The sequence below is a fragment of the Ursus americanus genome, chromosome 21 (genome assembly GCF_024610735.1).
Source record: "Ursus americanus isolate L20-20 chromosome 21, mUrsAme1.1.p, whole genome shotgun sequence".
Lineage (NCBI taxonomy): Eukaryota > Metazoa > Chordata > Mammalia > Carnivora > Ursidae > Ursus > Ursus americanus.
Window position 1 is genome coordinate 45,167,642 of NC_142147.1, and position 23,959 is coordinate 45,191,600.

A 23,959-nucleotide genomic window follows, 5' to 3' on the forward strand; every position below is an offset into this window, starting at 1 on the left:
ATCCAGACAAAAATATTTACTCTCTTGGTGCTTGCTTCCAATGAGGGGCAAAATAAACGAAAAAAATAAGTATATTTAATAAGGTGACATATGTTAAAGAGAAAAATAAACCAGGGAAGGGGGCAAGGAGTAGAGAGATTTTGAGTTTAAATAGATTTTTTAAAAAAGATTTTATTTATTTATATGACAGAGAGAGAAACAGCCAGTGAGAGAGGGAACACAAGCAGGGGGAGTGGGAGAGGAAGAAGCAGGCTCCCAGCGGAGGAGCCTGATGTGGGGCTCAATCCCAGGACTCTGGGATCACGCCCTGAGCCGAAGGCAGACGCTTAACGACTGAGCCACCCAGGCGCTCCAAGTTTAAACAGATTTTGAGTGGTCAGGGAAGACCTCGCTGAGGAGGTAACGGAGGAGGTAACATTTGAATAAAGACCTGAAAGAGGCAAGGGAGGGAGCTACTGGAATATCTGAGGGAAAAACGTTCCAAGCAGAGAGAACAACCAGTGCAAAGGCCCTGTGGTGGAAAATATCTCAGAGAAATAGCAAGGAGGCCAATGGGCGTAGTGAGTGAGAGGGAAAGACAGAGAGGAGGTCTGGGATGTAATTAGAGGCAGGTCCCTTAGGGGATAGTGAGTCACAGTGAAGACTATGGCTTTTACCCTGTGGGATAGGAATCATGGAGGGTTTTGAGCAGAGGAGGACATGATCCAATTTAGAGAAAATACTCTCAACTTCTGGCTCTTTCACTCACACCCCCAGCCTCAAAAGCAAATTATATCACCCTGTAGGGACCAAAAGCCCAGACTTTAGATTAAATGGGCCTGAGTTCAAATCTACACAACTTAGATGTGTGATCTTGGACTCACTGCTTTGTCTTTCTGTGCCTGTTTTCCTGTTTGTGCAAGGGAATGATGATGATCCCCACCTCACAAGAGTTGGGGTATAAACTGGTAAGTACAGCACCTGGCACAAAACAAGTAAACAAATGTAAATGTTGTTGCAAATTAATAAATACTCCCCTAGCGGTCCTGTGAGGAAATTATCCACCGCTATCCCCTTTTCACAGATGAGAAAATAGAGGCTCAAAGGAGACAAGTCTGCAGGGAAAGAGCATCCAAGAAGTGAGTGCTGGAGCCAAGATCTGAAGCCAGGCATCCTAGCTTCAGAGTTAAGGTCCTGGCTTGCCCCTCATCTAACCTCACTTTGCCTTTAGACAAATTCTTTCACGGCTCTGGGCCTCAATATCCCTGCTAGTAAAAACGCTTGGCTCTTGTGGCATCGAACACACATTTTCTGAAATAATAATATTATGTATCTTCATTTCACAGGTGAGAAAATTGAGCCTGGGGCTGGGGCAGGAAGGAAGTTGTAAGTCACACACTGCAGGTAACACTGCTAGTTAAGTGGCAGAGGCGGGTCTTGAACTTAGGTCAGTAGGATTTCGAAGTCTTTGAAAGTCAGTCCAGGCTCTGACTGAAGAATGGGCGCGCTGCTGGACTCGTCACCGAGGATTACAGGGAGGCTAAACTGGTCACTAGAGGGTGTAGGAAGGTCGGATTAGTTGCGGGGGTCTAGGAATGGGCCCCACTAGCCCGCAGCCGGGACCGCGGCGGCTCACAACCAACCTGGACCAGCTTGGAGCGCTCAGAGGCCACCCCCTCCAACAGAAGCGGGCGGGATCAGGCAAGGCCCGTCCCCTCTGCGTCATGTCCGGGGCGGTGCTTCGGGGCTTTCCCGGTGGGGGGGGGGCAGAGTATCGTTTAACCCCTGCGTGGCCGGACGGGCAGGACTCCGCGGGCCGGAACCCGCGAGTCGGGGCTCCCCAGCCACACCCCTCGCGGGATTTAAAGGGGCAGGAGGGGCCGGGTCGGGTCGAAGCCCGAACCTAGGGAGCGGGCATGAGGCGCTGCCCGTGCCGAGGGAGCCTGAGCGAGGCAGAGGCCGGGGCGCTACCGGGAGCGGCCCGCATGGGGCTGGAGGCGCCGCGAGGGGGGCGGCGGCGGCAGCCGGGGCAGCAGCGACCTGGGCCGGGCGCAGGGGGCCCGGCGGGGCGGCCGGACGGGAGCGGGCCCCGGGCCCGGACCGAGGGGTCCAGCCTCCACATCGAGCCCGAGAGGGTCGGCCTCGGGCCTGAGCCGGGGACAGACGGACAGGCTGAGCCTAAAGCAGCTGGTCTCGGAGCAGAGACAGAGCGGCCCGGCCAAAAGACGGAGCCACACATATCCAGCCTCCGGACATGTCCAGAGAGGAGCAGCCACTGGTCAGAACTGGAGACAGCCGGTCCCTGTACGGAAACTGGGACAGATGGCTTTTGGACTGGTCCACACAGGTCTGACCTCCAGTCTCAGCCAGAGAGGGCCAGCCTCTGGACGCAGCCGGGAGTTGATGGGCCCTGGACGGAGGTAGAGATACGTGGGTCACAGACTCAACCAGAGAGGGCCAAGACCTTGGCTGATAACCTCCGGACCCATAAGAACAGGTCCAGCCTCCGGACTCAACCAGAGGGGGCCGGTCCCTCAACAGAGCCAAGTGCTGATGGCTCCTGGAAAGAGTTGTACACTGATGGCTCCCAGATACAACAGGATACTAAAACATCCTGGAAACAGGTTGGCACTGATGGTTTCCCAACACAGCAAGATACTGTTGGCTCCTGGACACGGCCTGGCACTGATGGTCCCCAGATACAAGATACTCATGGACCGCAGACAGAACCTGGGACAGACTGTTTTTTGGGGGAGTCCAAGCAGGATGGCCTATTAGAGGAACCAGAACCTGGGAAGTTGGGGCCTCCTCTGTACTCTCACCTGGAGTGTAATCCCCTGACCCCTGTGCCCCGCCTCATCATCACTCCTGAAACACCTGAGCCTGAGGCTCAGCCGATGGGACCCCCCTCCCGGGCTGAGGGGGGCAGTGGCGGCTTCTCCTCTGCCTCCTCTTTCGACGAGTCTGAGGATGATGTGGTGGCCGGGGGCGGAGGTGCCAGCGACCCCGAGGACAGGTCTGGGGTGAGTGGGAACCATCCTTCCCTTGAGCCACATCCCCCCAGACCCCTTATTCCATCCCCTCAGACCTTTATCCCATCCCCCTGCCTTTGCTTTGAGAAGTTTTCTAGCAGCCACCAACAGTTTCATCTCCGGGTACCTCTTCCATCTGTCGACCTCCTCCCTCTGACAGCCAGGTTACCAGCCCACTCCAGGCACCCTCCTAATCCTTTCCTTTTCTCCTCCCCGACTGCCTCCAGTCCTGGGGTCTAAAATGGACAGCCACTGGCCGACTTCATGGTGCCCAGGAACTCCTGAAATTGTGTAATTGTGTGCGTCTGTGTGTGTATACACATATATTTTTGCAGCAGGCATGTTTGACTTCTGTCGGATCTTCTAGGAAGTATGTAACCTCAAAATCTGAAGAGCTCTAGTAGAGGAGAACAGAAAGGGTGCACTTTTTACCCCAAATTATTTAGTCTAGATTCCTGTGGCTGTTTTAAGGGGTCATGAACCTTCACCACCCTTTAGCCATTCACTTTTGTAGGGATTGAGCCCCCCAGCTTTTATCAGATTCTTGAAGGGCTGTGTGAGCCCAAAATGCTAAGGACCCCCAGCGTAGCCAGGGACCTTCTGGTCTCCCCGTTGCCCCCCCAGCTCCCCACGGAGCCCCCTGCAGACTCTTGTTTACATCCTCTACCCTCACCCCCAGCTTGGGTGCGGTTCTTCCCTGGTGAATCAGGAGGGCTGGGCAGGGCAGGTTCAGGGAGGGTCAGCACCGAGGCAGGTGTGAGAGCCGCCAGTGGGTTGGCCTGCTGGGTCCTTCCGTTCTCGTGGGGCCTCTGGCTGGAGTCTGCCCTGAGTCCCCCTCACCCCACAGGCCTCCCTTAGGAACGTGCTCACACATGTGGCTACAGGTAGAGACAGAGCTGCCTCAACCTGCCTGGAGCTGACCCTCTGGTCCTTCTGCCTTAGCTGTTCCCTCCACCTACTCTCACATTCTTGGCATCTCAGAACAGCTGACCTGGAAGGGGATGGGGAAAAAATAGCTAGCGCTCACTTATGCCCAGCTCTGTACAAGCTCCTCGCTCATATTAACTCACTTAATCCTCATGGCAGCCCTGTGAGGTAGCTAGTATTACTATTCCCATTTTATAGATGAGGAAACTGAGGCCCAGACAGGCCGTGGCACTTGTCCAAGGTCACACACTTTGGAAGACACAGCTGGGATTCATACCCTTGGAATACCAGGCACGTTTCTAAGTGTCGTGTGTGTGTGTTAACCCCGAATCCTCATAACATCACTATGAGATTGGGATTATTATTATGTCCATTTTATAGAGGAGGAAACCGGTTTAGAGAGGTTTGGCCACTTGCTTAGGATCGGTCAAGCCTGGTCGGCGCCAGGATTCTTTTTTTTTTTTTTTTTAAGATTTTATTTATTTATTCGACAGAGAGAGAGACAGCCAGCGAGAGAGGGAACACAAGCGGGGGAGTGGGAGAGGAAGAAGCAGGCTCACAGCGGAGGAGCCTGATGTGGGGCTCGATCCCATAACGCCGGGATCACGCCCTGAGCCGAAGGCAGACGCCCAACCGCTGTGCCACCCAGGCGCCCCAGGCGGCGCCAGGATTCTAACTCAGTTCTGGCTGAGTTTAAAACCCAGTTATTTGAACCTCTGGGGTGTATGGGTGGATCTGTCCCTCACTTGTTTCCTCCCAGACCTCCCTGTGTCCAGTTTTTCTTCATCCTTTCAGAATCTGCCTCCAAGACCCACTTGTGATCAACTTTGGAAACTTCCCTGCTTTCAGCACCTTCCGTGGCTCCCCAGGGCCCTCTAGATAGCGATCAGAAGTTCAGTCCTGTGTTCAGAGCTTCCTGTCTCCAGACTGCTTCCCATGCTCAGCTTCCCTGCTCCCCTCCTGACCCCCCTCTATTGCCGCGAAGCCCAAGGACACACCATCCTGCCTCCCCTCCTTGCTCAAGCTGCTCTCACTGCCCAGAAAACAAACCCTTCCTTCCTTCTCGCTTCATTTTGAAATCCCATCCGACCTTAAAGTCCCACTACTTTCTTCCTTTCCTTCCTATTTCCCTTCCTTCGCACATCCATCCTGTCCTCCTCATCAGACAACCAACAGCCTGAGCCTCTATTATGTGTCCAGCCCTGTGTTGGTTTTGCTGGGGACACAGCAGTGATTGAGACATTGCATTGCCCTCATGGGGCTCCCAGGCCAGTGGAGAAGACAGACCCATCACCATACAGAGAGGTCAGGGCTGGGATGATGGGGGAAACCGAGTGTTGTAGAAGACCACTGGGGGTGGGTGGTGTGATTGGCCGCACCTGGGGTATCAGAGAGGGCTTCCTGGAGGAGGGGGCATGGGAGAGGAGACCAACGTGAAACGATCTAAGAAAGCCCGGATTAACCGTCAGGTCTAAGAAAGAGACAAGATACTGAATCTGCTTAATGATAAAAAAAAAAAAAAAAAGACCGTTAAATTAAACTTCTTCAAGCAACGTTTTTGGGCAGCTATTGTGTGCGAGTCATGGGCTGGGGACACAGGTGTAACCATGATAATCCCAATCCCTGCCTTCAGACTTCATAGTCCAGCAGGGGTATAGCATGTAAGCCCAGGGCTGTGGGTTCTGAGTTGGAACCCCAGCACTGTGCTGTATGACTTAGGCAAGGGACTTCATCTCTCTGAGCCTCTGTTTCCTCTGTAACACAGAGGCAGCAGTCCTCCTGGGGTTGTGTTTTAGGATTAAGTAGGTTATGGCTCACCGAGTCTTTGTCATTGTGCCTGGAATGTCCCAGGTGCTTAGTAAACAGGAACCTTTATTAATCACCTCCTCTCCACGGCTGGCAGCTGGAGGGTGGAAGGACTGGCCTTTCCTGAATCCTGCGGTCCCAACACCCTGCCTCTGCTTGACCTTCCCACCATCACGTAGACGTCTGCTAGGTAGCTGGGCTCTGAGCAGGTGGGAGAGAACATGGCTTTGACCCCAGGGTAGTGGGGGATGGGCCACACAGCTTCCTTCTGTGGAGAGGACCGCTTCTCCTAGTACTTGCCTCAGGGCCTGTGCCTTGGCGCAGAATGTATTCATGTGTGTGCACGCGTGCTCATGCGTGTGACTCAGACGCTGACCCGGTCTCAAGAACCTCTTGACTGAGTCAACCTGATACAAATAAATCTTTGTTTTCAGTTTGCTGTACTGGTTTTCTATTGCTAGTTCTCTCTCTTTCTTTGTTTCTACTTATCTTTTTCTTTCCTGTCATTACTTTGTATCCGTGTCTCCCTTTCTGTCTTGCTATGCTTTCTTGGTCTTTTGGTAACCCTGTCTCTGTATTAGTCAGGCTAGGTCAGGGTTTGCTGTAGTAACAAACAGCCCCCAAACTTAGTGACTTGGAACAACACCGGATTATTTTTGTTCATACTGCACAGGGACCATGAGCCACTGGTGGGTGAGGGGGCCCTGCTCCATGCTGTCTTCACTCAGGGCCCAGACTGAGGAAGCTTTTCTTTCTCTCTCCACGCATCCCACCCCCTTTTACAGCAGGGCAAAGGACACGGAGAATCATGTACTGGCTTTCAAGCTTCTGCTCACATTTCATTGGCCAAAGCACGTCAGTAACCTAAGGTCAAGACGGCAGGGACGTCCCTGGAAGGGGGAGGGGCTGGAGCCCTTTGGGGAGCAGCTCTCATGACTGTCCCGGTCGCCATCTCTTGTGCCCTTCTCTCTGCCTCTGTCGTCACCTTGCCATCTGGCTCTGTTTCTCTTTCTGTGTGGTTCAGCCTCCACTCATCAGCTCCTGCCTCTGTCATCTTCTCCAGAAGCTCTGACTGGGTTTCAGGACAGAAGTGACATTTCCAGGTGTTTGGTGTGTGTCTGTGGAGGGGAAGACTTGGGGGCTGTTTGTGACTGTGAAAAGACCTGGCCTATTTTTACTCACTGGAGAAGGACAAAGAACAATGGACAGGCTCTTCCTCACCTTTGCTGAGGCCTTTGGGGGATCTCGAGATAGCTGAAGTAGTGGGCTTTGCTCACCCCAGTGAGCTTGGGAGCAGCGATCGCAAGAAGCCCCCTGGCCCTGGAAAGACCCCCAGTCCACCTGGTTTCCCTCAGTGCAGCATCCTACCCCCTCCCCTCCCCAGCCTTGGCACTGACCCCACCCTGCTCTGCCCCACACAGAACAAACCCTGGAAGAAGCTGAAGACGGTTCTGAGATATTCGCCCTTCATGGTCTCCTTCCGAAAACACTACCCTTGGGTCCAGCTGTCGGGACACGCTGGTGAGAGCAGGGGTGTGTGGGACGGCAGGGGGCAGACAGGCTGGGCAGAGATGCCTGGGCTGGGGAAAGAAAGTTCTAGAGCCATTCTTTGTAGTTCAGGTTGTCCCAGCTGTCAGATGGGCTTGGGGACTGTCTCCACCTCATGAGGCTGTTATGAGAAGTGCATGGGCCTGGGCCGGGCCATCCATACATCAGGGCTGAGGGCTGTTCCCTGTGGTCTCAGCGCCAGGGGGACGGGGAGCAAATCCTCAACCCTGGGGAAAACGTGGTCCTGGGCTCAAATCCTCATTCTGCGCTTTATATATGGGGGTCCTGGGCTAGTTACTTTCTCTCCCTGGGCCTTGGTTTTCTCACCTGTAATACGAAGATAATCATACCTCCCTTGCGGGCTTAACTGAAGGGTTAAAATCAAAATGTGTATGAACGGGGCACCCGGTTGGCTCAGTCGGTAGAGCACGCGACCCTTAATGTCTGGGTTGTGAGTTCAAGCCCACATTAGGTGTGGAGCCTGCTTAAAATAAAAAGAAAATAAAATATTTTAAAAATTAATGATAAACCAAAATCTCTACGAAGATTGAAACACAGGCCCCTCAGAAATGGAAATAATCATTCCTTGTTCTCTCCTCATGTCCAGAGTATTATAGGCCCTCAATAAACGGCAGCTGTAACGGTTTTCCGCAGGCCCGAGCGTGACGTCTGTGGCACGTGGTAGTACAATGCCCAGCACGTAGCAGTTTCTGTAAAGGGCTAGATAGTAAACATCCGAGGTTTTGTGGGCCGTATGGTCTCTGTCGCAGCTACTCAGTTCTGTTGTTACAGCATGAACGCAGCCATAGATAATACCTAAACACAGGAGTGTGTCTGTGTTCCAATAAAACTTTATTACAAAAAAGGGTACCAGCGGGGACTAGAAAAATTAGGTGGGCCCACCGGCAAAGGAAGACAAGAAGGGAACTTACCTACCTTCTTCGTCCCTAGATTCGAGTTGTTGAAAAGCCAACCCCCGCCCCCCGCCACACGGCTGCCATCTCTATGTGTTCGCGTTACTCTAGCTGAGTTAAAATACCAGAAAACCCCTCAGAAGGTAGTGGTGGTTAAAAGAAAACTTAGTGGAAGAAAAGGACCATTTTATTACACTCACATGTTTGGGGTCAGGAAGCCAGACAGGGCTTGGCAGGGACGGCTCGTTGCTGTGCCATGGTTTCTGGGAACTCAGCTTGGACAACTCTTTTGAACGCTGCAAGGCAGAAACTTCTGAGATTCATTCACTCACATGCCTCGCGATCAGTTGCTGGCTGGCTGTCAGCGGGGGCCGCCTCCATGTGGCTTCTCTGTGTTGCTGCTTGGGCTTCCGCACAGTATGGTGGACTCGGACTAGTCCGCTTTCTTCCGGGGCTGCTCAGCACTGCAAAGGCAAGCGTCTCTGCCAGCAAAGTGGGAATCACGTCTCCTCTTGTGACCTAGACTCCAAAGTCACAGGGTTGCTTCTGTCATCAGCCCTCCCAGATTCAAGGGGGGAAGAAGAATTAGATTCCGCTTCTTGATGGGGAGTGGTGAAATTCTAGAAGGACCTGTGAGGCAGGAGCTATTGTTGGGCCATCTTTGGAGAATATAATCTGAAAATACAATTTGCTCCCATAAGAATTCATAACTCTAATCTACACAGTCTGCAGGGTCCAGGAAATGCCAGATTTGTCAGTTAACTTAAATTGGTCCCAGGGGTTAGCACAGTGGAACTCCAGGCAGAAGCACGTGCAAATCTTTTTTTTTTTTTAAGGATTTTATTTATTTATTGGAGAGAGAGACAGAGATAGCGAGAGAGAGCAGGAGCAGGGAGGAGAGGGAGAAGCAGGTTCCCCGTGGAGCAGGGAGCCCAATGTGGGGCTCGATCCCAGGACCCTGGGACCATGACTTGAGCCGAAGGCAGACGCTTCACCGACTGAGCCCCCCAGGTGCCCAGAGCAAATGCAGATCTGCTCTGGAGCATCATGCTCTCGACTCAGACCGCACACAGAGCCCCACAGCCGATCATGAGCTCACAATCTAAAATGACAAAACAAATGAGGACACAGTGCTGTGAACAGGACTCCATTTCGACAAGGAGCAGCCATAGGTCCTGTCCTTGCCACACAGAGGCCAAGACAGTGAGAGTTGCAGGGAGGGAGAGAAAGGCTTTCGGAAGGGTCAGGTAAGATGCATCCGGGAGATGAGAAGATCTCTGGCTGATGCAGCTTCTGACGCTCTTGTCGACTGTGCTGCCTGTAGGCAACTTCCAGGCAGGAGAGGATGGTCGGATCCTAAAGCGTTTCTGTCAGTGTGAGCAGCGCAGCCTGGAGCAATTGATGAGTGACCCCCTGCGGCCTTTCGTGCCCACCTACTATGGCATGGTGCAGCGGGATGGCCAGGCCTTCAACCAGATGGAAGATCTCCTGGCGGATTTTGAGGGCCCCTCCATCATGGACTGCAAGATGGGCAGCAGGTAGGTTGAGGGTCAGCCAAGGGGGCAGAGGGTCTGGGGATGCTCAACCAACTGAGCCACCTAGGCGTCCCCCATTTCACTCTCTTAATAGTTATCTTTTGATAAACAGGAGCACTTCTCATTTAGGCCAGTTTGTCATTTTTCATTATGATTAGTAGCTTTGTGTTTAAGAAATCTGCCTACTCCAAGACTGTGTGATCTCCTGTTTTCTTCTACAATCTTTATTGTTTTAACTTTCACATCTAGATTTGCAGTCCATCTAGAATTAATTTTTATACATGGTGTGAGGTAGGGATTGAAGCCCCCCCCCCCCAATATGGCAATCCTATTGACCCAGCACCATTTATTGAGAAGACTTCCCTTTCCCCACTGAATTGCTGGGCCTTCTTTGTCATGACTTGGGTAAATGTACACATGTGTGTCTGTTTTTAGACTCTGTTCCTGTCCATCGATCTAATTGCCTATTCTTGTGCCATGTTGTGGCTTTATAACTTGTCTTGATATCAGAGAGTATGTCCTCCATCTTTGTTCCTCATAGTTTTCTTTGTCACGTCCTCTGTGTCCCAGGACCTACCTGGAGGAGGAGCTAGTGAAGGCCCGAGAAAGGCCCCGGCCCCGGAAGGACATGTATGAGAAGATGGTGGCTGTGGACCCCAGGGCCCCCACCCCTGAGGAACATGCCCAGGGTGCTGTCACCAAGCCCCGCTACATGCAGTGGAGGGAGACCGTGAGCTCGACCTCCACCCTGGGCTTCCGGATTGAGGGCATCAAGGTGAGGGCCAGGAGCTGCTAGCCTGGGGGCTGAGTGCTAGATCAGAGGCAGGGCCTCTTGGGGAACATGGGTGTCAGGGAAAGCTGGGAAGAAGCAGGATGTGGAGAAAGAGCAGGAGACTGTGGAAGATGAATAGACAGGGGCTCGGGGAGGTCCTGCTTCTCTCTCACCCCTATCAGTGTCCAAGTTTTGTTTATCTGTCTCCCTGAACAGCTACTGATTCTGTCTGCTCCACTCCCCATGGCCCTGCCCTAGTCCATCCATCTGTCCCGCCCTAGCCTCCCTGGTCTCTCCCCCACTAGCCTTCCTGGTCTTTTCTGCCCTAGCGGTCTCTCCCCCACTAGCCTCTCTGGTCTCTTCTGCCCTAGCCTCCCTGGTCTCTCCCCTGCTAGCCTTCCTGGTCTCTTCTGCCCTAGCCTCCGTGGTCTCTTCTGCCCTAGCCTCCCTGGTCTCTCCCCCACTAGCCTCTCTGGTCTCTCCCGCCCTAGGCTCCCTGGTCTCTCCCCCGCTAGCCTCCCTGGTCTCTTCTCCCCTAGCCTCCCTGGTCTCTTCTGCCCTAGCCACCCTGGTCTCTCCCCCACTAGCCTCTCTGGTCTCTCCCGCCCTAGCCTCCCTGGTCTCTCCCCCGCTAGCCTTCCTGGTCTCTTCTGCCCTAGCCTCCCTGGTCTCTTCTGCCCTAGCCTCCCTGGTTTCTCCCTCCCTAGCCTCCCTGGTCTCTCCCTCCCTAGCCTCCCTGGTCTCTCCCACCGTAGTCTCTCTGGGCTCCTAGGTCCTTGTCTCACCCCCTCTGATCCTCATCTGACATGGCAGCTGGAAGGATCCTTTTTCCCCCGTTTGGGGAAAGATTTTCCTTTTTTCTTTCTCTCCTTTTTTTTTGTAAATTAAACCTAGTTGTTTGAAGAGGTATTCACACAGTTCAAAAATCAAAATAATATAAAAGGGTATAGAGGGGAAATCTCTCTCCCAGCCCTGCTTCTGTCCTCCCCATTCTGTCCCCCCACCCCCGTCTGCTCCTGGAGAACTACTTGATGGTTTCTTCTGTTTCTTCCTGCAAATACAAACAAATGCAACTGTATATCCTAAATTTTCCTCCTCCAAAAGGAAGTATATAGCCCCGGAGAATTTTCCATATCATTCCATAGAAAGTCTGCCTGCCTGCCTGCCTTTCTCTTCCTTCCTCCCTTCCTCCCTTCCTGTCTTACTCAGCTGTGTAATAGCTCTCTGTGGATGAGACACAGTCCCCTACAGATGGCCACCTGGGTTTCCACTCTTTGCCATTATAAACAGTGCCTCAGTGAATCACTTTATACACAAGACACTTTGCGAGTGGGTAGGTTTAGCTGTAGACAAGATTCCCCGAAGCAGGAGGACAGAATTGAAGATGAGGTGCATTGGGAATTTTGCTTGAGATTGTCAAGCTCCTTTCACAGGAGTGGGACCATTGTGCACCCCACCAGCGGTGCATGAGAGTGCCTGTTTCCCCATGGCCTCGCCTGAGCCATCTTTCTACTTGTACATCCTACTGTTAGTCTCCTATTCCATGGCTCCCTAGTCCCCTCGAGAGAAGTTCCCTGGCCTAGAGGGAGCTCCAGGGTCTAGCCTCATCTCTCCCCCCCCCCCCCCCCCGTCTCTTCCTCCTCCTCTACCTTTAGGCCACAGTGAAGCACTTTCATTTCCTTGAAAGAGTCCTGTACTTTCCTGCCACAGGAACTTTGCACATGCTCTTCCCCCTACTGTTCCCCTGATTGACTCCCAGTCGTTTTCCTGTCTCCTTTTACTTTATTTTTTACTTTAATACTTATTTATTTATTTATGTAATTTGTTTGAGAGAGAGAGAGAGAGAGAGTGCGCTCGCACATGCACAACAGGGAAGGGCAGGGGTGAAGGGAGAAGCAGACCACTCCCCCACTGAGCAGGGAGCCTGACTCGGGGGTTGATCCCAGGACCCAGAGATCATGACCCGAGCCAAAGACAGATGCTTATCCATCTGAGCCACCAGGCGGCCCTATTTTTTATTTATTTTTTAATTTTTAAAGATTTTATTTATTTGAGAGAGAGAGAGAGAGATCATGAGCAGGGGAGAGGGGTAGAAGGAAAAGCAGAGTCCCCTCTGAGCAGGGAGCCTGACGGACGTTGGGCTCGATCCTAGGACTATGGGATCATGACCCCAGCTGAAGGCAGTTGCTCTACAGACCGAGCCAGCCAGGCGCCCCTTCTGTCTGCTTTTAAATTTCACTTCCTCCAGGAAGCCCACCCTGATTTCTACCCTGCCAGATCAGGGCCATCTCTTTACTTCCTCATTATTCTTATTTCCCTTTGTGATGATCTTATACCATACCTGCTTCCTTCACCTGACTGTGTGTCTGTCCTGTTACCTCCATGTTATCAGCGCCCACACGGCACCTGACAGAGTGTGGCGGAATGACTCAGGTGGCTTCTCTGTGCCCTTCTCAGATATAAAAAAAAAATAACAGTCTCATTAGGCAGTGCTTACTTAACTGTGTGCCAGGCACTGTGCCATGCATCCTGCACACATCCAGTCTCCTCTGATCCTTATACCAGCTTTAACCTAACGGTGGTAAATACCAACACAATCCCCATTTTCCAGATGTGGGCACTGAGGCCACGGCTGGCGAAGCAGCTTGTTTAAGGCCGCCAGCTAGGAAGCAGCAGAGTCACTGTTCAAAGCCAGACCCACCCCTCTCCAAAGTCCACTGGGCTAGCCTGGCTTAGCCAGGGGGTTCAAGGTTAGCCTGGGAAGGACCGGTTGCTCTGGAGTGCGCCTTGAGGCTGGGTGGGGCTGGGCTGGCGGGTGAGCTGGCCGCTCCTCCTGAACAGCTAGGAGCGGGGGGACAGGCAGGTGGTCCCGGGTGGTGCCTGAGGCTGCTCGGTGTCCTGCTCGGGAAGGAAAAGGTGTGACGCTCTGCCTTCGCCCCTTGCCCTGCAGAAGGCCAACGGGACCTGCAACACCAATTTCAAGAAGACCCAGGAGCTGGAGCAGGTGACGAAGGTGTTGGAGGACTTTGTGGATGGGAACCGTGCAATCCTGGTGAGCGGGGCACCCATGCCCTGAACTTAGCAGCTAAGACCACCGCCGTCATTGTTGTTCCTGAGGCGGTGGTCTGCTGTAGGCCCGGGTTGGCCGCTACCGGCCTGCCTTGCTGACCATCGGCGGTCAGCTGGTGGCTTGGCGAGAGCCGGCTGGACCCCTCCTGGGTCCTGCTCATACGTCTGGTGATGGGCTTACTGTCTCGGCTCACGACTTGGCCACTTGTCTCTCACGCTCCAGCAGGCGAGCCTGGGCGCATTCTCAGGGTAGGAGCCGGTGGCCCAGAGAACGAGTGAAAATGGAGGACGGCTTGGAAAGGCCACCATCATTTCTGCCCCGTTTTATTGGCCAGAGCAAGTCCTCTGACCAAGCCGAGATTAAAGGGACTCTCGGTTGGAGGAGCTGCTAGGAATTGTGGGTATTCATGTATCTCTCACCACACTCTGCTCTGTGCCACCCAGAGGCTTCCAAGACTCCCCCCGCCTCCCATTTTCCCCGCGGTTCCCCTGAGCCCATCCTGGCCGGGTTCCACCCGCTCCTTTGGGGGTATAAGATGTCAGCTCTCAGGGTGGGGAAGGACCCACAGAGTCCCTGTGCTAACCAAGAAACGCTTCCTCCCACACAGAGAAAGTACGTGGCTCGCCTGGAAGAACTCCGAGAGGCTCTGGAGAACTCTCCTTTCTTCAAAACCCACGAGGTGGGAGTCCTGGCGGCCGTGGGAGCAGAAGGCCCTGTGTGGGGGGCGGTGGGGGGTGTCAGCATCCGGGTGGCACCAAAGAGAAACTGCTGACAGAGTCACGGGGCAAAGCTATTAAGGGGAACCCCCACGTTTTGGGGTTTGCTCTTTAGGGTAGGTGGCAGAGAGGGTTTCAGGGAGATGGGATCGCTGGGAACAGAGGCTCGAGCCAGGTGGTCTGCAAGGAAGGCTCTTCGACACTGGGCATGTGACTTAACCTTCTAGGGCCTCAGCGTCCTCTTAACACAGGGAAAAACAACATTTTTTTATTTATTTGAGAGAGAGAGAGAGTGAGTGTGAGCAGGGCAAAGGGTAGAAGGAGAGGGAGAAGCAGGCTCCCCACTGAGCAGGGAGCCTGATGCGGGGCTCGATCCAGGACCCGGGATCATGACCTGAGCTGAAGGCAGAGCCACCCAGGCGCCCTAACTTCTTGCTCTTAAAATTACTTTGTAATTGTAATGATTTCCAATTATCGGTGTCAGCCATCCTGTTCAGTGGCTCTCTCCCTCCCTCCCCCCTCCCCTGTGCAGCCTGCGTCTCTTAGGAAACAGTAATTTCTCTGGGCTGTCGCAGGAAGTCCGTGAAGTGGCGACCTCACTGCGTGTGTGTGTCCTCTCCCTCTTCTCTCCAAGCTCTTCTACCACTCCCGCTCAGGTCCCCCTCACTTCTCTTTCCTGGTATCCCCAACTCCCCAGAGATCCCTGATCGGGGAGTCGGGCCTCCGGGTTTGAACCCGGTCTGCACTCCCCAGCACCTGGGCCTGGGACCCGTCTCCTGACAGGCAGGATGCGCTAACAGGGCACCAGCCTCCCGGGCGGGGCGAGGATAAGGCAGGTTAATACATATGGAAGCACGGCCCGTAGTCAGCCCTCAGTGTGTGCCAGCTGTGACTGTCGTGTTCCTTATCGTTAAATGTCACCCTCATTGTCCTCGTCGCTGCCCCTTGGGCTCTGCTCGCAAGTCCCAAAGGGGAGGCCCGGGGACCTCCTCTCTTCTGCGCTCAGGTTCGGTGTCACCCACCTGGTGACTTAGCATTTGAAAAAATGAGTTGCCAGCATCTCAGACATGAGACTTGACACCAGAATCGGGACTTCCGGTTGCCCCGGCCCGTTGGGAGACGTGGCAACAACCGGGCTGCTCGCCGTATGCCAACAGCCAAACAGAGCGGGGCGGCGGCTGCCTCTCCTGCCGGCCATCTGCTCACCCGCCCGGCACCCGGGTTCTCTGGGAGCAGTGGGGTTTGAAACCCGACTAGAAGAGGGGGGGGCCTTGCACACCTGGAGTTCCATGAAGGCATCGAAAGTACTATTTCTAATTTAAAAAACTCCCTTCAAGCCAGCATCTACCGAGGGCTGTGTGCCAAGCACCGCGAGGCCCTTCATGAGCGTGTGTGTGTCGTGGAATGCTGCCAGTGACCTTAGCGGGGGGCGGGAGGGGGGCTGTTACCGTCATCACCTTTCTCCAGAGGAGGGAACATCATCACCAGCTGCAGTCCGAGGTCTTTCCACGGGGGAGCCATTATCCACTTCGTAGTGCCGGCCGGGCTCTCTTGACCCATGCGAGATCCTGCAGGCATCTGAGTTTGTACCCCAGCGTGGGAAAGGGTAATGGTTAACATCGGCCGTCCGTTTGCTCTACTGGCAGCTGGCGTAAGAGCTTTGTGTGGATGAATTCCCACTTGTAATGTGCACAGCCACCTTCGAGGTAAATGGCACTATCACTCCGTTATTCCCACTTTGCGTAGGAGCAAGCAGAGGCACGGAGAGGTTACGTCACCTGTCCAAGCGCACGTAGCCAGTCAGTGGCAGAGCCAGGATTGGAACCCAGACGGCCTGGCTCCAGAGTTCATCACCCTGCTCAGCTGCCTGTCGGGCAGGGGCCCGAGGCCGGTGCCTGCTCCTGCCCCTAACCTCCGACCTCTTTCCCTACAGGTGGTGGGCAGCTCCCTCCTCTTTGTGCATGACCACACTGGCCTGGCCAGGGTCTGGATGATTGACTTCGGCAAGACAGTGGCCTTGCCTGACCACCAGACGCTCAGCCACCGACTGCCCTGGGCCGAGGGCAACCACGAGGATGGGTACCTCTGGGGTCTGGACAACTTGATCCACCTCCTTCAGGGGCTGGCCCAGGGTTGACCCACTTGCCCACTGCCAGGTTTATTTATTGGATGGTGCCCATCTGGCTGGTGGTACCCCGAAATTGGCTATGGGGGGCTGACCGCGGGGATGGGAGAGGTTGTGTTGTACACCACGTGAGACCAGAGTGGAAGGTCCGAAGGGCCTTGGAGACCAGGTAGCGCCAGGCCCTTTCATGATAGGGAGGTTTTAAAACTGGAGGATGGGTATGACATGGCCACATCCCACGGTGAATCAGAACCAGATTGGGTCCTCCGACTAGCCAGGACAGTTTCTGAGGGGCTGCTGGAGACCATAACTAAACCATGAGCCCTGACAGAACACAACTCGGATGCCACAGGGCACAGGCGTGATGTGGTGCCTCTCACCGTAGGAATGACTGTAATCACTGCCTCCTGTCAGCCCCCTCGGCTGCGAGCTGGCTCCTGGAGGCCGGGGGAAGGTCACTCTCATCACTGGTGTGCTGGAGAACCAGGCCTCACATGTGAACAAAGGCAGGAGCACCTGTCTGTTCTGGCCCCATCCGTTCATCTGGGAGCCATTCCAGTGCTGACAGACTCTGGGGAGGGTGTGACACCATGGGGCCGATCTGAGAGCTGCTGCTGTGGGGCGGGACCCAGTTCACCCTGTCCTGCCCTCCCCCCCTGGCCCCATGGGATCCTCCCCGCTCCTGAAAGAGCTCTGCTGAAGCCCTGCACACCAAAACCACAGCCACATCCCCGTGCTGGCACTGTGACCAGCACAACCTTGTTCCTTGGGCACCAGCCTCAGCCTTGAGACTTCCTCCTTCCACCCCTTACCCCCTTTCCCTTGCTCCTGGCCAGCTGGTGGCAGGAAGGGCTTTCAGCCATGGAAAAGCAGGTTTGGGAATCAGAGGTGCAGGGTGGTGGGGCCACTGGCTGTGGCCTGGGGCTTGTAAGCCTGGTCCAAACCAAAGACCCTAGTAGCACAGCCAAGGATAGGTGATGCCCCCCCCCCTCCAGCACCTGAACCTTTGGCTTTCCTAGCCTCTGAGGCTGGGAACCAGGTGCCTCCCTCTTCCCTAAGCTGAAGCTCATGTGTCTTCCAGGCCTGAGGAGGTGTGCTCCTTTTCTACTGACCGTCTTTATACTTATTTATATGAGAGAGGTAGTCGTTAGCTGGGGCAGTGTTGGGGAACAGAAGGCAAAATCATTTCGTGTGCTTCCCCCCCCATGACGACGCCCCAATAAATTGCACAGTCACGGTCAACTTTGTGGATTTTTTCTTTCGCATCTGGGGTGTGTGGGCTCAAAGCTCCCCGTTAGTGCTGGGTGGGGTAATGGGATCATGAGCAGTTTGGGGTGCACAGGAGGCCGCTTCACTCGGCATTCACCCAGCTGCTGCTCTTGTGCCTGGCTGTGTGGGACAATGTAGGGAACAGATGAGTGACTGAGACAGCTCCCAGCTGCACCCTCAGGGCCTCCTAGGACAGTGCACCAGACAGCACCAACCAGGGGGGCAGGGCCAGGGTGCTCTGGCACAGGCGTGAGAGCAGGGGCGCTCCTCTTCAGGGAAGAAACACCACACTGTACAGCCGCTCTAAGTAAGACCCTTTGCCGGGCACTGGCTACACCGGGGACCAAGACAGACTTGTTCAGAGTGGAAGCAACAGGTTTTCATTCAATCAATAACCTCTTTCTCCACCCCCATTTGTATAGCTACTAACTGCCGGGTTTGAATCCTGGCCCTGCCACTTGCCGGCCATGTGACCTCAGGCCAGTGACGGCACTTCTCCACGCCTCAGTCTCTCCACCTGTAAAATAGAGGAAGATCTAGTACCTTCCTTCCGTAGTTAGAGAATTTGCTGAGTTAAACTGGGCAAAGGGGTTGGCACACAGAAGCACTTTCTGTCCGTTTCTAAATCAGAACACATGGTGGGGGAGGGGCCGTACCTGGGGCTAGGGAGTCTTCTGAGCCAAAACAGAATTAAGGAGTTACTGTTAGCAGAGGCTTGGGTGCAGGGGAATAGGACACTCGAGTGACCTGGAAGGCCGGTGTGGCTGGTGGCAGAAAGCATGATGAGCTGGGGCTGAGAGAGTTTAATCCCTATTCTGTGAGCAACCACGATCTGCTGGAAGCTTCTCTGGAGGCAAGTGGTAAGACCTGGGTTGCATTTTGAAAGGCAAGGCTTCCTAGGTTCCATGGGAACAGATGCTGGGCGGCAGCTAGCGGTCCGGTGAGGAGGCTCCTGCACGTGTCCAGAGAGAGAGGAGGGTGCTTTAGAAGAGGCTGGTCACCAGTGAGAAATGGCTGGCTCCAACATTCAGGTCGGGCAGACAGGGCCTGTGGGTTGAGCTGTGGTCAAGTATCTTCCCTGGAGAGGGAGCTTGGCTGGCTGGCTCCTGGCTTGAACCCCAGCCACACATCAGGAGCCCAATACAGGGGGGTGGGCGTGGGAGAAGGGGATTGGGACCCATGGACTGGGGCAGGAGGGGGACTCCTCATGGAGGATCTCTGGCTGAAGGTCCTTGGGAACGCAGCCCACACCTGCGGGCTCTTGTGAACGGAGAAACAAGCACTCTTATGGTGACAGAGCCAAGCTGTGGCCGGGGCCCTGTCAGTGTGGCTCAGGGCTGCCGCAGGCTAGTGGCTGGAGTCCCGTGGTCTGAGGAGCAGGGCCTGGCCGCAGAGGCCGGCCCGCACTCCGCCAGCAGGCACCATGTACGCCCGGCCGTCGGCGGCCCGTGAGGGCGAGAAATCTGTCAGCTGTAGGTTGCTGTCCCGGACCTGGTTGTAGTCCCACAGCTGGTAATGCCAACTCTTGCCCTGCTTGGACAGAAGGTAGACGGCTCCTGGGGAACCTTCTTCTGGCAGGGCTGGTGGCTGGCGGGGTGTGCTGGGCACTGGGTGGTACAGACCTGGCAGCTCGGGGTCCTCGGAGTAGCCGAGGCTTGGCACGGCCCGCACACCCAGCAGGACCCCTGCGAGGAGAGGGGAGGCTGTGAGCGGGAGTGAGCCCTGACTCGGTGCTGCCCTTTGGGGTAGGTGTGGGTGCTGCCTCCACACCGCGTCACGGAGCAGTCGGTGGGGCACACGGCTGGGCTGGGACTGGACCCAGGGTGTCCGGCTTGAGGGTTACAGGCTTTTAGATCCTGGCTTCTACAGCTGGTAGCAAAGACGGGGAGGTGGCGTTCAACCAAGCAGGCATCATCACCCAGTGGTTTCCTGCGGTCTAGTAAGAGAATGCTCAGAGGAGCCCGGAGCCCTCGAGGCCACGGACCCAGGCATGGGGAGCCTCCCAGGCACCTAACATGCAAACCAGCCTTCTTGCAGGTGGGTGGAATGAAGACAACAAGGCCGATTGAGGCCAGCACTGACCGCCACATGCAACGTGCCTGTGCCGTTCAGACTTTTATATGCTTTGCCCACTGTCACCCCAATTTCCAGACAGAGGAAGGAAAACCCAGAGTCTCAGAGCCCGGAAGTGGCTGGACCAGATCTGGAGCCTAAACTGTTTGATCCTAAAGTCCATGTTCTGAGCTTCTATTCATGGAAACCCTGACTGGCAGATACTGAGGCACCTGCTGCCTGCCAGGTCCCTACTAAGTATCCTGTGGGGATGGGGACAGCCCAGCCCTGGTCCCCGCCTTAGTACGGGAGAAGGGCCAGTGTCACGTTGAGAGTGTGGGGGTAATGGGGGGCTGGGGAAAACAGGGTGAGCATATAGGAGTACGGGGGGGGGGGAAGACCCACCTGTGCTCACGGCCCAGTGGGCCTTGTAACCCTTCCTCTGACACGGCTCATGGTTGAAGTCCTCGTCGTAGCTGGTGCAGGGGGTTAAGGCCAAAGCTGTGGTGTGGCCCTGGGACCCGCCCACACTTCTCCATCCCCACCCAGCTCCTTCTGGGCCCTGGGATACGGGATGAGCAGGGGATGTCCGGAGACAAGGTGCTGCAGGACACGGGCTCTGTTGGGACCGCCCAGGCCACCGCAGAGCTGCTCAGCCTCGCAGCCCAGTGCCTCCCGGGCCAGCTTGCCCATGTCGGCCACTGCAAGGGTGACAGAGACAGATGGATAGCTGTGTGCCTGGCTGCACCTCGAATCATCACTGCAACTGCCACCTCTTCATACAAATGCAGAAAATGAGGCACAAAGAGGGTAAGCTGCTTGTCCACAGCCACCCAGCAGGAGGGGGCAGAGCTGGGCTGAGAATGAAGACAACCTGTCTCCAGAGTCCACCTCCCAATACTCTACTGGGACAGGGAGAAGGGCTTGAGCATTGGAATACAGTCCCCTCACAGGACTGGCTTGAGACCCTTCTACACCCAACTCACCAGAGAACATCTCTCCCTGGGCTGTGTAGCCTCTCTCCACGGCCATCTGCACCAGTCTCTCCAGGGGGACGCCGCTGGGCGGTGCCAGGAGCGTGCCTGCCATCCACAAGGCCACCAGCCCACACCTGGGGAGAGACAGGCCCAGTCCTTCCACCCCTAAGTCTTGTCTTTACTGAGCCCCCTCTGCCCCGGAAGCTGGAGTGTAAGGAACAGGTCTGCTGTGCTGGGGGAGTTTCCCTTTTCCCAGTCCTGGTTGGGAGACCTGACTCTGCTTCATGGGGGAGTGGGTGACCTCGGCCTAAGGCTAGGGCTGGAGGGCTGCAGGAAGGGCAGGAAGGTGGGGAGAGAGGTCACCTGGCTTCCAGGAGGAGGGGCTGAAGCAGAGTCAGAGGTGAAGACTGCTCACTTGCTTACTTGTCTGTTCCAACAGTTTACTGCGCATGCACCAGGGACCCCACCCTCCAGCCCCCGTTTCCCTCCCCTCTGCCTCCTCCCAAGATGCCTGGGATGAACCCAGGCCTCCCACTCTACAGATCGGTCCTCAGGAAGCACAGCAAAGGCAGAGAGGGGTCAGAGTCCCAGATCAGGGCACGTACTGAGGACCTTCCTGGATGAGGGAGGGCAGGTCGGCACAGAAGAGGATCCACTGCAAGTCACTTCTGAAACTGAATCAGAGCGTGCTCAGATCACATGGGAACCAGCTCCTAGATCCCCCCCCCCCAAACCCCCGCCCCCGTGAGGTGTGACTGGGAGTGGAGTGTTGAGGGGTGGGGAAAGGAACCCAGGTCTGGCTGTCCTAAGGCCAGAGGGCAGCTCCAGTCTCTGATGCTGACTTCCTTCTCCCCTGATGAGGCACGTCTCCCTTCCTGAGCCTCCATGTCCTCATCTGCTCAGTGGGAATCATCCTTCCACCTGCTGCTCCTTGCTCCTTCTCTCGGTTATTATAGGGGCAAAGAACAGATGTGCAAAATCTTTGCAACTCGGAGCCAGAAAAATGGATTTATTACAGGAAATTTCTCGAAGGGATGTCTCTCTACCCAAACCCTTCCTGTGACTTTCAACCCTTCTCAAGCCTCTTTAATAGGGATGAAAATCCCTTAACTTGGCTTAGAGTAGAACCAGGTAAGGGTATGCTCCAGGCCCAGGACATCACCTGGATAATGAGCCCTTGGAGGCCTGCCCCACCCCACCCTTGGGGAAGTCACTCAGAAAATTTTGATCCTGATGCAGCCCCAGGGCTCAGCAGGGGCCGGGCAACATGCTTATCCAGTATTTCTGTTCCAGGCCAGTGAACAAGGAAGGCTGGGGGGAAAACCCAAAACTCCTGGTTCCGTTTGAAGCACCATCCTGATGGAAGATGGTAACACAGCACAGTGGCTAAAAGCATGAAGGCCTGCTGCCAGAGTGCAAACTGGGCTCTTCCAAGTGAAGAGTGGCTAAGTGACTTCACCTCATAAGCCTCAGTTTCCTCATCTGGAAAATGACACAATAGGTCCTATCTTACAAAATCACTGAGAGGTTGAAATAAATACCTAAACACATTTAGAATAGTGCCTTACAAATGTCCTAACCAAACAGCTTATAAACTTGTCTAGAGCGCTGGAAGTTTCTTCCGTGAGTCTGGGGCCTAGCTCCCTCCCACCTGGGTCTCTGGGTGCCCCAGCTTCCTCCTGGACCCCCCGACTGTCTCACCACCTCTGGGCCCACAGGTAGCCTCCCTCCCCGTGAACAGCCCTGCCACAGCTTGCCAGGGTCCTCAGGATAGTCCACCTCCCTCCACGTGGCGCCCATGCCCTGTGTGATCTGGCCCCCGTCCAACCTGTGAAATCCCATGTTTATACCACCTCCCCCCGTCCTGTTAAAGAAATATTTGCAGATTCCTGAAAAGAACACCTCTTCGTTTCAGCCTGCGCCCTGCACAGGCTGTTTACTGTCCTCATCACACCCAGGGCAGCTCTCAGGCCCCACTAACTCCCAGCTCAGCCAGGCCCGCCCTCAGTGCTCCCTCATTACAGCTCTGACCACTCGGGGCTGTCCCTGGTGAGGGAGGGCTCTGCCTCTGCCACTGGACTAGGTGCCTGTGAGGGCAGGATCTCTCTCTGGTGCAGGCACACCCTGACTGGGTCTAAGTAGGGAGCTGAGGCACTCAGGCTCTCTGACCTTGAGGAAATGGGAAACCCCAAGAGGAGACAGCTCAAGTGACCTGGGGCCAGGTGGTTCGGTGAGACCCTACCGGTCCTTGTGCAGCTTCAGGAGTCTCTTCACATCATCTCTGCTCCTGGGGACTGGGCCGGCCTTCTCTAAGGCCTCCTTCAGGAGCTGGCTCTTCTCTAGGCCGAACACATGAGGGGGAGCCAGTCCCCTGACAGGAGGTGGAGGCGGCGGTGGGGGTGGGGGAATAGGGGCCTGGAGACTTGAGGGAGGTGGAAAAGCTAAATTAGGGGTGTTTGGGGGTAGAGGAACTGGAGTGATGGGGGCTTGGGGAACAGGGGTTTGTGGAGGGGCTGGGGACTCGACGGGAGGAGAGCAAGAAGAACTCATTTTGGGGTCTATGGCATTCAAGTGCTGGAAGGTCAAGAATGTCTAAAATGAGTTAGTCGCGGGGATGAACGTTCTGAAGGTTTTAGCGCGGAGTTCCAGAACTTGCGTGCTGAGTAGTGGGCCTCAAAGACCAGGACTGACACCTGGAACCATGGAAGCAGGGAGTTAACAGGGCGGGTCCTTCAGCCGGAACTAGATTTGTGGTTTGGGGCTGGGCTGCAAGGCTCCAGGAGGGGAACTTAAGTTACTTTATTATCCGAGCCGAGGTTTGGAAACTCCGGAGTCAGATTTGGGAAAATGAAGGCTTGGATCTAGGGTGGGGTGCCCAAAGGGTGGGATCTGGGGGGCCGAGGGCTAAAGACCAGGGAATTTAGGCTCTGTAACCCCTCACATCCCAGGCCCTAGTTCCGAACCTTGGAGCTGAACTTTGAATCAGAGGTCAGGAGATCAAAAGGGCACCTGGCAGGGAGAATGGCTTAGTCGTGGAGAAGGTCCTAGAATCAGAGCGCAAAAGGAAAAGTCCTGTAGGTTGGGGAAGGCTCAGAGATCGGAGGAGGCTGAGAGCCGCGATACAGGCAAGTTAAGTAACGCAGCCTGAAAGTAAAACGCGCCTCCCCTTCCAGCAAAATGGCGGCCGCAGCACACATTTTCCCCCCATCACGTGACGGGACTCGCGACTCGTGACGC

General features: G+C 55.1%; 2 protein-coding genes across 4 annotated transcripts; one reads left to right on the forward strand and one right to left on the reverse strand.

Annotated features, from left to right (window-relative positions):
- Positions 1-1,757: 1,757 nt before the first annotated feature.
- On the forward strand, positions 1,758-17,666 carry ITPKC (inositol-trisphosphate 3-kinase C). The gene is made up of 7 exons (XM_045783614.2): positions 1,758-3,002; positions 7,166-7,265; positions 9,531-9,744; positions 10,312-10,516; positions 13,464-13,565; positions 14,191-14,262; positions 16,233-17,666. The coding sequence occupies exons 1-7, from the start codon at positions 1,896-1,898 to the stop codon at positions 16,434-16,436; spliced, it is 2,004 nt and encodes a 667-aa protein (XP_045639570.2). The 5' UTR covers positions 1,758-1,895; the 3' UTR covers positions 16,437-17,666.
- Positions 17,663-23,915, reverse strand: ACTMAP (actin maturation protease). 3 transcript variants are annotated; one of them, XM_045783988.2, is made up of 6 exons: positions 22,965-23,915; positions 21,328-21,390; positions 20,732-20,856; positions 20,317-20,446; positions 20,151-20,221; positions 17,663-19,378 (listed from the first exon to the last, which is right to left on the reverse strand). In XM_045783988.2, exons 1-6 carry the CDS (start codon positions 23,270-23,272, stop codon positions 19,041-19,043), a joined length of 1,035 nt encoding a protein of 344 aa, XP_045639944.1. In that variant the 5' UTR covers positions 23,273-23,915; the 3' UTR covers positions 17,663-19,040. The 3 variants fall into 3 exon arrangements, with proteins under 3 accessions (XP_045639944.1, XP_045639827.1, XP_045640019.1); XM_045783871.2 differs by having other exon boundaries at positions 21,328-21,396; positions 22,965-23,913; XM_045784063.2 differs by lacking the exon at positions 21,328-21,390.
- Positions 23,916-23,959: the final 44 nt, after the last annotated feature.